Source organism: Electrona antarctica (assembly GCF_951216825.1).
Source record: "Electrona antarctica genome assembly, chromosome: 4".
In the NCBI taxonomy this organism is placed as follows: domain Eukaryota; kingdom Metazoa; phylum Chordata; class Actinopteri; order Myctophiformes; family Myctophidae; genus Electrona; species Electrona antarctica.
The window spans coordinates 34,488,561-34,502,925 of record NC_136809.1 but is presented as its reverse complement, the minus strand read 5'-3'; the positions used below and the strand labels follow the sequence as shown (position 1 = coordinate 34,502,925).

General features: G+C 43.0%; 1 protein-coding gene across 1 annotated transcript; it reads right to left on the bottom strand.

Annotated features, from left to right (window-relative positions):
• Positions 1-6,777: 6,777 nt before the first annotated feature.
• On the bottom strand, positions 6,778-13,725 carry LOC306921277 (protein regulator of cytokinesis 1-like; the record flags this gene model as incomplete). Its single annotated transcript, XM_079498386.1, has 9 exons — positions 6,778-7,094; positions 8,111-8,188; positions 8,966-9,082; positions 9,703-9,849; positions 10,526-10,621; positions 10,859-11,006; positions 12,408-12,544; positions 12,817-12,987; positions 13,579-13,725. 9 exons carry the CDS (start codon positions 13,723-13,725, stop codon positions 6,996-6,998), a joined length of 1,140 nt encoding a protein of 379 aa, XP_079354512.1. The 3' UTR covers positions 6,778-6,995.
• Between the last annotated feature and the right edge of the window lie 640 nt (positions 13,726-14,365).

The following is a 14,365-nucleotide window of genomic DNA, read 5'->3' as shown; positions in this document are numbered from 1 at the left end:
AAGTGAGGGGCGCTCTTATCGTCATACATCATTGTCAATGGGAATTTAATCTTTGTGTAGTACACAAATTGCCGATTTGCTCGTCCACATATGACGTAAGTTTATGTTTGTGTAAGATGAGAATCCTACACTATAGCTGAATATAGGAGGGGCTAGCGCCCCTCAAAAATGCATGTATTCAAAATTTGACTTGCAGTAAAGAAAATCACTATCTATCTATGACAGGGTTATGAAATCAAATAATCTGTGATCTGTAAGGAGCAAAGTTTCAGCTTAGTCCCCTGCTGCCTTATAAAATATTGCTGCTGTCAGGCAGAAACCTCTTATCTTATGTGTGTGTGTGTGGGGGGGGGGGGGGGGGGGGGCCTAAAGATGAATACAAAATCAATATCAACATCGTAATACTGTCCAATACTAGATAGGGAGGGGGGTGAAATTATGACAGGCATTGCTGCTGTCAAAATATGACTACTATCAAACTACACTACAGGTCACACTCGCCCCTCCCGCTTGTTATGCGAGAACTTCTGGAAACTCAGATTATCAAAAGCATTAAATCATTTGAATTTGAATCTTGAGAAGTAACGGTTTTGGACATTATGTGAAATAATAATGCCTTGACCTACCGACAGGCAACAGTGTGCATGAGACATGTATCTCTGAGTCTGATCTGTCCACTGATTTGCAAGATTACCTCAGGATACACAGACAGACAGACAGACAGACAGACAGACAGACAGACAGACAGTACTGTATCGGATGTGGCTGGAAAGAGCTGTGTATGCTGAAGATGTGTGTATGTGTGTGTGTGTGTGTGTGTGTGTGTGTGTGCGCGCGCGTGTGTGTGTGTCTGAGTCATGGAGACACTGTGGGAAAAGGAGTCAGGAGAAAAACGCATGATGTGTGTGAGAGAGACAAATTGTGTGCGTTTTTTCCATAGAAGAATACTACATTAATGAATTGCATTTTATAGTGCTTTTCCAAGTGCTCAAAGCGCTTTACAAGCGGTTTGGTTAATTCATTCATACATTGGGAGGTGAAGCGGCGAACAGTCGACGCCAGCGTCCTCACTTCCCACATTCACACACCAATGGTGGCAAGCTTACACCGACCGACTCATTGGAGGCAATGTAGGGTTCAGTGTCTTGCCCAAGGACACTTCGACATGTGGACAGGAGGAGCCGGGATTCGAACCGCCGACCCAGGGATCATTGGACGACCTGCTCTACCTCCTGAGCCACAGCCGCCCTAAAGTACATATGTACTATACTAGATACTACAGCGTCACACAGTCTCACATAAGTAGCAGATCCGCAAGCAGTGTGAAGGACACATTTTGAGCTTGTAGATCTGCTATTAGCAGATTTCACCAGAAAATGTCACCATCGTTCTAAAAAAAAAAATCTAATATTTAATTTTAATTTTCTAGGCTTAAAATAATTGATATCAATGTTTTTTTTTAAATCTCTATGGGAATAATGAATGGGGTCTGGAACGATGGAGCGTGAGGCTGCAGCGTGATGAAACCCTTGATGCAGAGTGCCAAGCAGGGAGGCACTGCAGGGTCCCATTTCGAACCTTGGTTATTCCTAAAACTCACATCTTCACGATGTGATCAGGATTTTACAGCCCTATAGGCTCCCTATATTCTCCGGAACAGCCTATCTGAAGCTATAGGTCCAAAGTCAGTGTTGTCTTTTAAATCACTGTCTCAGATTGTCTCAGATTGTATTTCCACTTTCATCCATGACCATGTTTATTTCCTTGCTTCCTTTTTGAGTGGTGCAACCACTCCCTTACGGAGCTATGTGTGTGGGTGGGTGGCTGGCTGGGTGGGTGCCTGGGTGGGTCTGAGCACGAAAACAGCATGGTTGTTTTTCACCACCTGTGCGCAACCTAACACACAAACACACACGCACATATTAACTGTATATATGATGATTTCGGGTGTGCCAGTACAGTACAGTGACAGTACAGTACAGTACAGAGGGTACAGTAGAGGGACCCCCACACGGTAACTCTGTAATTTCTCTACCGATTCGGACGCTGGGCGGCTCGCCAGAACCGGGCCGGCACCCTGGGTACGTTCCTGTGCGTCCCACAACCCCACCCCCCTCCCCCCGGCGACCCCCACGTGGAGTTGCAGCACTCACTTCACACGGGTGTGATTTTTTAATTTTATCTCAATTATTTATCAGTAAATGGACATGCTCTGAAAGACCATTTTCAGACCACTTAAAACACTGCAGCCATTAACAGGCAAGTGTCAATGAACGGTGAGATGGGTGGGCCACAAACACTGGATCAGGGCCCACTTTCAAGTGGGTCTAGAAAAGGTTAAGAACAAACCACTGTTATCTACAGGAGACACTGAGCTCATTCCTGAACTTCTCCTTTTGCACGGGGATCAGTGAAGGTTCATCTTATCTCCTATCATAATGTTCTGCTTTGGTTCATGGGTCTGGTAATGACTCACATATGCTGTTCACGCTGTTGACCTGCACATTTCTGTGGCCCGATTCGTTCAAAACCTGTGGTGGAACAAGTACTCACTTCTTATTTCTTTTTACTTCTCTTTTCTGTCGGGCAGAAACCTCTTAACTCCATATTCTAACTTTTCCTCGTAAATGAATTCCCTACTAAGTAGGGCAGTCACACAAAAGCATAAAAAGTAGATCCAAAAGCAGTTCATTTTGAGCTTGTGGATATGATACTTTTGTATTTGAATCCTGAAAGGTTTTGGACATGAGGTTTTCAGCCTACGGAGACAATATAATATATCACATGCATTCTACCACAATGTAGAATGTAGAAAAGGTTACTGTTCAAGTGAAAGGCCAAGATTCAAAATTTGAGTAAAAGTACAAAATAGTGAACACTAAAAACAATACTTAATTGACCACAGTCCCCCAGAGGTTGTGGGCTTGTATTTGTTGCCAAAATGATCGCCCCCAGAATAGGGTTCCTGTGGTTAATTTCAGATATTGTATCTTAATCCCCCATATATTCAATATAGCCTATTATGGTCAGCCTTCAGTGGAAACTCTTATGGTCCAAGCTTTCTATATCATCATCACAACCCTTTTGTTTGCATACCGAGCACAAACAGAGGAGGAAGCCAATGACAGCGCACAACTCGGCGAGCTCAGCTCTGGTATCATTTTAGAGAACACGTTCACGATTGGGTGAGTTTCTTTGAAAAGCGATCCTGATCCGTCTGATGTGGTGTTGCGTTGCGTAAATGGTGGTTCTCCTCTTCAGGGCGGTTGTGGGTTCTGCCGTTCTGCCCGTGGGTCCAGCTGTGTGTGTTTGTGTGTGTGTGAGAGAGTTCCGAGTCTCACGGCTGCTGTCTACCGCAGGTCTCAAAGTGGGGCCCGGGGAACCCCTGAATCTTTGGTTGTGGGGGTACCATGCGGGGAGTCCCCAGCCAAATTAGTTAATATAGCTTCACAATCATTTGAACCACTTTAAACATTATGTTATACTTTGGCTATTCAAAAATAGCAGAAAGGTATCACTTCATCCTGTGCTATGAGCTTGTAGATCTGGTATTTGTATTAAAGATTTGTCCAAATATTTGAATATAATATGTTTTCTTAAAGTGAACATTCGTAACTGAAAATTTCTGGAGGTCCCTGAAAATATATTTAGTCTTCCGACCATATTTAGTCTTTTGTAACCCATTTTTCACCCCTGTATCAATGATCTAATGTGATCATGGGCTCTACACACCCTCCGCCAACCCGGGGAGAGCAATGGACTTGAACTCATGCTTCCTTCATACATGAGTGTCCAAGTTGCTCCAAGTGGCTCAGCGGTCCAGGCACCTTGGCTGGTGGTCCGGTCTGTCTGGCACTGTGCTGCGGGTTTGACTCCCGATCCAGACGGCCGTATGCTTGTGTTGCGTCCTCTGCCTGTCTGCAGCTGTCACTTTCCCAGTAAGGGAAGTGATTGGCAGGGTTTATTGTGATGTGACTGTTGTGTATTTGAGGGAATACACAATACAATACACTGTCTCGTGTTCGTGTAGTTTCACTGTGTCACTGTCAACTAAATTCTTTATCAAGTTTCATCAATTTTTCGTGATTTTAATGTTCAAGGTTTGAGTTCTGCATTTGGGTCCAACTTGGGGTTTGAGTTCCTCACAATTTTAGTCAGTACAGTACTTGGTTATTTGCATGTGAAACGGACAAATGATTGCTGTGAGCTGTGACATGCTATTACACAGAGGGCTGTACATTGAATGTTGGTGAGAACTAACAAGACAAGACAAATGATTCTAATTCCAGGAAAGTCGTTTCATCGATTGCTGGGGGAAGGCTAAATGAACATGCTGAATGAAATCCCCACACTGTGTGTGTGTGTGTGTGTGTGTGTGTGTGTGTGTGTGTGTGTGTGTGTGTGTGTGTGTGTGTTTTCTCGTAAATTAATGCCCTACTGTACTTAACTTGATCACATCACAAGTAGCAGATTCACAAGCTCGAAACACGGCATGAAGCGACGTGTTTTGAGCTTGTAGATCTGCTACCTTTGCTATATTTGAATTAGAATCCTGAAAAGTAACAGTCCAATCGCTCTGGATAAGAACGTCTGCTAAATTTAAAAATGCAGTATTCAAATGTACAAATTATAAAGGGTTCAATGAAGTTTAGACATTTTCCCAAATACCCACCCCCTCTTTCTATAAAAAACAGTCTCTCTCCCTCAATCTTCTGCTTTCTGAGTCATTAGATGCTCAGAGGAATGTGTGTGTGTGTGTGCGTGTGTGCGTGCGTGCGTGCGTGCGTGCGTGCGTGCGTGCGTGCGTGCGTGCGTGCGTGCGTGCGTGCGTGCGTGCGTGCGTGCGGTCAGATTAAGAGGAACATAACATGACTGAATGGTTGCCGGGACAATGGCACAAACACTCACATTCTTTTAAGTCTGAATGACTTCAACAACCAACCGGCAAGCACAAGTGTTGAGTCATTATGTCTTGGTGACTACATGCATGCACGCATGCACACATGTACGCACGCACACAGGGACATGCAGAGGGATTTGGAGAGGCAGGGGTTGGAATATCAAAAGTCGGAGAGCGGATATATATATTTTTGACATTATTACTCACATTTATAGGAATATATCATTTAAAATTAAGGCAAAATCACTCAAACATAAACAATATTCATACAAAGGTTTTCAAAAGTTACTGTCACTGCATGTTCTATAACGAGACTCGCTGTAAGCACTGGACCAGGGCTAGGTCGGTACCTGTCAGGAGGGAGTGTTGGGCAGGAGCAGTAGGACGAAGGCTCTCCTCCCAGTGGGGGCTTCCATGGCAAGTGAGTCAGTAGGATACAACAGCACTCCCAGTGGGGGCTTCCATGGCAAGTGAGTCAGTAGGATACAACAGCACTCCCAGTGGGGGCTCCTCACTGGCAGGTGAGTCAGTAGGATACAACAGCACTCCCAGTGGGGGCTTCTCACTGGCAGGTGAGTCAGTAGGATACAACAGCACTCCCGGTGGGTGCTCCTCACTGGCAGGTGAGTCAGTAGGATACAACAGCACTCCCAGTGGGGGCTCCTCACTGGCAGGGGAGTCAGTAGGATACAACAGCACTCCCAGTGGGGGCTTCCATGGCAAGTGAGTCAGTAGGATACAACAGCACTCCTGGTGGGGGCTTCTCACTGGCAGGTGAGTCAGTAGGATACAACAGCACTCCCGGTGGGGGCTCCTCACTGGCAGGTGAGTCAGTAGGATACAACAGCACTCCCAGTGGGGGCTTCCATGGCAAGTGAGTCAGTAGGATACAACAGCACTCCCAGTGGGGGCTCCTCACTGGCAGGTGAGTCAGTAGGATACAACAGCACTCCTGGTGGGGGCTTCTCACTGGCAGGTGAGTCAGTAGGATACAACAGCACTCCCGGTGGGGGCTCCTCACTGGCAGGTGAGTCAGTAGGATACAACAGCACTCCCAGTGGGGGCTTCCATGGCAAGTGAGTCAGTAGGATACAACAGCACTCCCAGTGGGGGCTCCTCACTGGCAGGTGAGTCAGTAGGATACAACAGCACTCCCGGTGGGGGCTCCTCACTGGCAGGTGAGTCAGTAGGATACAACAGCACTCCCGGTGGGTGCTCCTCACTGGCAGGTGAGTCAGTAGGATACAACAGCAATCCCGGTGGGTGCTCCTCACTAGCAGGTGAGTCAGTATAGGATACAACAGCAGTGACAACACACAAAAATGTGTGTGTGAGGAATTCATTGGTAATGGCTAAATTGGTGAGAAAAAGGGTAAAAAGCCACACACACACACACACACACACACACACACACACACACACTCTCTCTCTCTCTGCTGGTCCAGCAGAGAGCTGTGGTCATGTTTCGTAACCTTGTGGTAAAACATAGAGCAGAGTTTCCCACACTGGATTAATGATGCTTGACAATGTATTGTAAGTATCCTACATTATGTCAGGGAAATGGAATAACATGGTCCCATGATATCACTTGTTCCATATGCTGCATGTGTCGATCTAGAATGCAACTGTTAAACTAATCTATTTATTTTATTAGAAATAAGTTAAACTGGCTTCAACTTCAGATACAAAGCGACAAATATGTTGTGCATCTTTGCACCCGTGTGAACGCAGCATTGGCAGCATTCCGTGTAAGACCTACACAACCCTGGGTAGGCCATCCGGCCTGGCAAGCTATGCACTCCAGTGAGTTCCCCTTTCTTGCATTATAGAAAATTACATTTTATATAAAAGGAATAGTAACAATCACTGCCTTTTCATCTTGTTTTAATTGCTGTAACAGGTTAAAATGAATAGCATAAATAAATATGTACATGATGTATTTTGTGGCATCAAATACTAAAATACATTTTACAAATATCTACCATTATTCAACAAATAAAAAATGGACCAAATAAATAAATAAATATAAAAATAAATAAATTAGATAATACAAGTTCAAGATAAATACAAAGGTTGAGTGTCAAACACAGAGTTTTCAGTTTGCTATGAATGCGGCAGAAGCCAGCAGGTCAAGTCTTAGAAGGTGATTTCTGATCTCCTTCCTGATCAACTCCCAGGCCTCAGCGCTGTGACCCTGCAGACAGGAAATAGTGTTGATATTTTCATGTAAAAGACCCCCAAATTAATATGTATTTGGCTGTGAGTCAGGAACCCCTTATACATTATTTGTGTGTTGTTAAAATGTTTCAATAATAGAAGTAGAGTAAAAGTATAATATTTGCCTCTGAAATGTAGTGGAGTTGAAGTAAAAGTACAGATAATTGTACTTAGTTACTTTACACCATTGGTTCCCAACCATTTTATACTGAAGTACCACCTCATTTGGCTCTCCAAGTACCACCATAATAACTGATGTTAAAATACCTTCCCTTTTAGTTCCATTCCTAAGCCAATAATGCTGCTGCTCTGACAAAACTCTGCCTAATCACTAATGGCACAATTGATGATATTTCTCATCTGATTAATCCGTTCTCAAATCTTCTATTAACGGAATGTGCTGTCATGATAACCATTTCAGCACGGCTGGATAGTCTATTTCAACCAATTTCTTGGTCAGAAGAACTACATATAGTAATATAAATGTTTCATTCTACTTTTGTCTTTTTTTCTCCTTTTTTGGGCGACTCCTCCGTGTACGACCAGAGAGGGGCTCAAGTACCACCAGTACCACCAGTGGTACTAGTACCGGTTGGGAACCTCTGCTTTACACCACTGGGATTTAGAAGGCACTTTTGGAATCGGCTTCTAATTTTGATACTACAGTATATGAACTCATTTTGCTGGGGAGTCCTTGGAACCCTCTCAAAGACCACGTGGGTCTTAACCGGTTACTGCACTTCATCATACGATGAACAGCAAAAATAACTGATCTACAAGCTCACAGTGCATTGCATTGCAATTTGTGAGCTTGCAGATCTGCTATTCCCGGCATCTTTTTTTTTTTAAATCTTTTGAAAATGCTCACCTAGAATAATATACCCAAAATAGAGACGCCCAGTTGAACGTGGTTAATAAACAAAATGTCAAGGCCGATATTTATGAACCCTCAATTAAGAGCCCAAATGGAGGTTATTCTTAGATGATCCTCACCATCTGCTCCAGGACATGGTGTGACAACCTCTTGAAGTACAAGTGCAGCTTCCTGCTCTTTGTCTTCCGATTCACCATCTAAAACAGAATAATACCATAATTGGCCATCGCACTAATCCAATGCGTAATTAGTTCTTCAGTTCTATTCAAATAATAATACACTTAAGGACTGAGTTATTGGCATGATGTAGTCTTTGGCAGGAAGTCAGAGGCCATATATACAGTGAGTATATATAACACCATTAAGACGCCCTGAGGGCGAGAAGTGACCTGGCTCTGAATGGCGAGGTCACTGGAGCATGACAGTGAAGTTGTGACTGCATGCCGGACCGACTGACGGGAGATGCAGGTTTTCATAGTAAACTGCAACTTCTGTACTGGCCGCATATGGAGTGTGTCTTGAGTGTACAGGGTTTGATGAGGTCAGATCAACATATGGAATGTCAGAACAGGTCAGCTCCATATATGGAGATCTAAGGGTTTGATGAGGTCAGATCAACATAATTCCGTACTGGCTATATATGGAGCGTGTCTTGAGTGGGTTTGATGAGGACAGATCAACATATGAAATGAATTCTGAATTGGCCATATATGGACTCTGTCACGAGGCGTGACTGACGGAGTGACTGACGGGGGATGCAGGTTTTCATGGTAAACTCACTAAACTGTGACCTATACTACTATACTATACTATACTATACTACGGTCGCAATAATTGTGGTATAATATCCTATTTTACATCTCTGCAAGATTTCACAAATCGGGCCCCTAGCACCTAGAATGTATTCAAAGACAATGTAGATCGGCTACTTTCAAACATTTTTGAAAGTATTAAACAGGTCAAACAATGCTTACACAGGAGTGTAGGCCCTCGCCCTGCTGGACTAAGACATTAACAAAGTCCTCCACCCTGTGGGTGTCCAGGTCCTCCTCAAATGGCTCAGCCATCTCCTCTATAGTCTTGTCCTCAGGCTGTGAACAGAAAGACACTGCTGATAAACCACTGCAGTAGAAGTAGGCCTATGTTAACTTATTACATTATGCATACCGAGAACATAATACCAATATATATTTTGTCTTCAGGTTCTATAGCAGGTGACAATGCAGCGGCACAATGCAGCGGCAACATAACACTATTACTTTGTGATTGATTAAATGATAAACATAGCCGCTAGTGCCTACTATACTGCATTTCATTTATCTATGTATTTATTAGTGGTTAGTTAGTCATAGGTATTAAAATATACAAATATTGATCACAGACAGAAATAATAACCATGTCCTTTAACATTTACTAATGAACTATAGCCTACTGTATAGGTCTCAAATAGCTATAGGCATTTTGGCAGCCCCAGAAGAGTAACAATTGTTCATCTAATCAATAACTAAATGGATCTAAATGACAACATATCTCCTCGGCAGCAGGTATGTTGTCATTTAGATCAGTAAACCTTGAATGTGAGGTTGATGCTTTATAATGGTATAGCTCTTCCTTTTGCTTGAGCTTCTTCTGTTGCTGTTAAAAAGAACATGTTTTGAAAAAAACGGTCACAAATGAGATGAGACTTTATTTTAAGTCCAGTGTGGTTTACCCTCTCCATCTTTTCCAGCTCCTTCTCTGCCTGGAGGTTGCTCCACTGTGCTGCCATGTACTTCATAAACTGCTGCCCATTAACGAAGAATTCCTTGTCGTGCTCTTGTTGCCATGCCTCAACTTGAGCCTTGAGGGTCTTCTCTAGCTGGAGACGAAACAGGACATTGACACCAAATCGGGTCATTTGTTTTAACACTGAGGATTTTGCTGTGTGATGTAAAAGTTAACAGCACCATCAATGCTGTAAAAGTAACACCACCAGTAATGCATGATGTAAATATTATAAAAATACATTTGTGCCATCAAAATGTGTTATTTTAAACGACTTAAGCCCCATACTTAGTTAAGACAAAATGGTCAATCTACAAGCTCACAATTGGTTAGATGAGCTTTTAAGTCTGCCATTTGTTATCTAAAATGACATGCTTTAAATAGGGTTGCCAGGGTTAAACATAATAAACAAGCTTGCAGTTCAACTGCAAGCTATGACCATATGCATTGGCCTGTTGAACCAAGATCGTACAGTACATGCTTAAAGAGCACTACCTACTGGCCAGTGTTGGCTAATGCACAAACCATGCAGTAACTTCCCAAACCTTCAGTTTGTTGTGGGAGATGCAGGGCGGGAGTTTCTTTTTTGGCTAGTCGTCTAGGCATAGTCGACATATGCAATGCCAATTACAAAACCCAAACAAGTGGGCCTCTATGGGTGGCATTTGAACACAAACCGTTTTGGGTTTCGGTTAGCATTGTCATCAGGCAAGCGTGCAGACAAATGTATCTTCCCTGTGCCTATAGAAAACATTTAAAGATCTGCTCACCTTGGACAGACCTTTCTGTATAGCCAACCTGTGCTTCTGTTCTTTAAGAAGGTTCCCTCCTCGATTGTTCAATCTGGAGGGATCATTGGCCTTTTTCTGAGGTGGAAGAATATGCATACAATGAGTTACTAAAAGCAAAAGATTGTACAGTGTTATCTTCATTATCTGAAAAACACATTCAGACGTTCCCTTCTGGTTTATCCAAAATCAAATATTAATTTGTAAATCAAATTTTCATGAAATTTTTCCCAAGAAAAACAAATAAAGTTTTACACACACACACACACACACACACACACACACACACACACACACACACACACACACACACACACAAAGCTCCACGAACAGTTCGAAGTTTTCTTGCCACCGTGTGACTCCCTCAAACAACCCTATGTGGTCCTCATAGTACTTGTTGAGAATCACCACCTCCTGTTCGTGCAGACTGAGAAGCTCCTCTGTGAAGTTGTCTTGAGAAAGGCTGAATTGTGGATATTAGAGAGCATGCGCCTTTGTTCAACAATTCGTGACAAGTGAACCCTAGTGATTAACATTTGATGAAAACAGCAGCTCTACAAGCTTATAGAACTGCCATTTTCCTCATTTTCTGAAGAGGAAAAGAGGAGTTGGTTTAGTGGTTGACATATGCACACATCAGTCATAGCCAACACCTTTAATTTAGGCATTTAGCAGATGCTCTTTATCCAGAGACTTGCATTAAGCAAGATAAACACACGCATATACAGTGCCTCAGTCATCTAGGATTATAGGTAAACCAAGAAACTAGCATCAATCTAAACAGTATGATATAAGAAGAATTGTACATTTAATTTAAACACCAGGTCAACAAATGAGCCTGGCAGCCATCTAAATAACATGCCATGTAAATTACATGTTAACCTCGGTAGAGGTTAGATTAGGGCAGACATTTAGGAGCGAGTCTGCAATTTTAAATGTAATGGAGAGCATTTGTACACAGCTTGAAGGATTACCTAGACAGCCATGAATTTAAGAAGGACTAATTGTCTGATTATCAATTATGGAGATATAGGGGTGATCAGGTCCAGATCCCGGGCAGAGGCCTTTTGTGGCAGTTCTGGACAACCGTTGGTCCGACCGACTCGACACCGGGCACTGCACTCCCTTTGGGAATGTGAAACGCGCGTGTTGAATTTGAAGACGGTGGGGCGAACGGTTCACGAGTTACGTGGATTATGTACGTACAAACAGATAGATTCTCTTAATAATGCACTCCCAGCTAGGGATGCACCGAAAGGGACATTCTTGGCCAAAACCGAATATAGGAAACAGTTGGCCGAAAACCGAATGATTAATATTATACATATTTTTGCCTACCATTGCTGTCATAGCCGTACCTTAAAGCTACCTTATTTATGGGAAAATAAATGGTTATGGGAAAACTTTAATAATAATCAATATTATGGGTCCATAAAACATTTATTCAGCTCTTTTGAATGCATTAATTGCATACACTATTCGGTGATATATTTTCTGCCTATTCGGGCCGAAACTGAATAGGCCGAAAATGCATTTTTAGCGGCCGAATACTCGGTGCATCACTACTCCCGGCATTACCAAAGTAGATCGGGTGTCAGGTCAGCCACTCACCATCGTAATAGGCAGTGAAGGCTTGTCGCTGCTCCTCGCTATAGTAACACTTGTCCCACGACAGGACAACCTCAGCTCTGATGACCTCAGTGAAAGATTTCAAGTTTTTCAACTTCAGCACCTCCATGCGCTGGAGCTCATCTTTGAGCTGGTCAGACAGAATACACAGCCAATGACATTCAATTTCCCTCAATTTGCAGTTCACCTCGTTAGCGATCTTGATCAGTATGCAGACAATGAGAAATGGTGTTACCGCTTCTTGGAATAGAGCATGTGGTCAGACATGACCTCCCTCTCCTCCTGAGGAATGTTCAGTCTCTCCCACAGGTCCTGGATCTTGGAGCGAATTGTAGAACAATACTGCTCAGTCTGCAGCTTTGCTTCTTCCATCTGGTGGAAGAAAAAAAATGATGATTGGCAGGTCTATGACCGTTTTTTATAGAGGGTGAATATGAACCATGGTTAACTTGTCAAACATTTTTCCACTTGATTCAGCCTGTTGCAACATAACTTAACCACATGAACGCTACAGCTCACAATGCATTGCAATCTTGTAGATTAGCCATTTTGCAGTTCTAAGCGATTTGGTTTAGACTAGAAAAAAGAAAGTGGGGGACACCAGTAAACTGGTGGTTAAAGTGTATCTATTCTGAAGCCGTTACCTGACCGAGGTAGAGTTTGAAGTCATCAAGGTTGCTGATGGACAGGCAGAAATGCGCCTCATCCTCACATAACACCTGCTTCTCAAAACTTGTTTCAGGGACCAACTCCAAATCATCCATTAACGAAATTACCCGCTTCTTTATGCTGCTGAACTCCTCAAGCCTACGCTCCTGAAAAAGCAGACAGAAAGCAGGAATGCCATTTAGTTTATTTCTGGGGTTGAGTACTCTTGAGTAAAGGAGGGGCATATTTCTACAAGATGAAGAACCCAGGAGGAAGTCCAAAGTACGAAAAGGTTCAGATTGTAAGCCATTTCATAGTAAACACAACTAGACCCAATTTAGCTCCAATGTGACATGAATAGCTTTCATACATGTACCCTTACAGCCATAATGATCAAACTGTTATGATAGCCATGCTAAGACCTAAAGCTTGACTCCTAATGTAGAGTAAAACCATGAGTCAACACAAGATAGTTTAACAGGATAATAATCAAACCTAAAGGGTTTACTGATTAGTTCTCCAGTGTAAGTGCAATGGTTGAGTTGGAGACTTGACTCTCATACATTACCATTTGGACAGCACTAAAGTATACAAGCAAGCACTAAAGAATGAGTATTTTGGTTGATTTGGATTTGATATTACAAGCTCTTGTCAATTAAGTAAAATCTGCACTATGGTCAGTGACCCCAGGACTTCAGAAAAGTAGCCATAAAATGTCAAACTGGGAGGTTGTAATACATAAACACCAAGCATTAAACCTTCTCTTTGGCCAGGTTGTCCAGGTAGGAGCGGTAGTCCTGTAGCTGCTCCAGGGATGGTACATCATGGCTGATGACGTAGGGGGAACAATACATCAAGTTACACAGCTCACGGTCTTCAGACACGAGACCACCGAGCACTTCCATTCTGTGACTCTTCGGTCTCCGCAAATCCTCACATGTTCGAGTTGCCTTCTCCAGCTCTAGCATGGTACCTCCACTTTCTGCCTAAAGTCAAAGTTGTACCAAGGATTTTAATGGACAAAACATATGAAGGACAATGATGTACTAAAACAAAAATTAGTCTGTGGGAATGTACCTCAAAAGGGGGCAGATTAAGTTTTTTGCCCAGCATGTCGATTTCCTGCTGAAACAGTGCTATGTTTGCCGCCATTTTGGTCTTCATAGTCTGTTCCTCCTCAATCATTTTAATAATAATAATAGCTCAGATTTATATAGCGCTTTTCTAAATACCCAAAGCGCTTTACATTAGGAACACTAGGAACATACTTTATTAAGAAAAAAACAAAGCAAGATATAACAGATGCAGCAACAGTACAGGGTTAAAAAGATAAAAGGATAAACGAGGGAAAGGGGGGGAGGGGACATCCTAACCAGACCTCAGCTGGGGAAAGCTATCCCAAAGAAGTGAGTTATGAGTGAGGTTTTGAAGGAGAGGAGAGAGGGAGCAGCTCTGAGGTGGTTGGGGAGTTCATTCCAGAGTTTGGGGGCCGAAACATGGAAGGCCCTGTCCCCCCAGGTGCGGTATTTGGCCTTGTGGACCTTC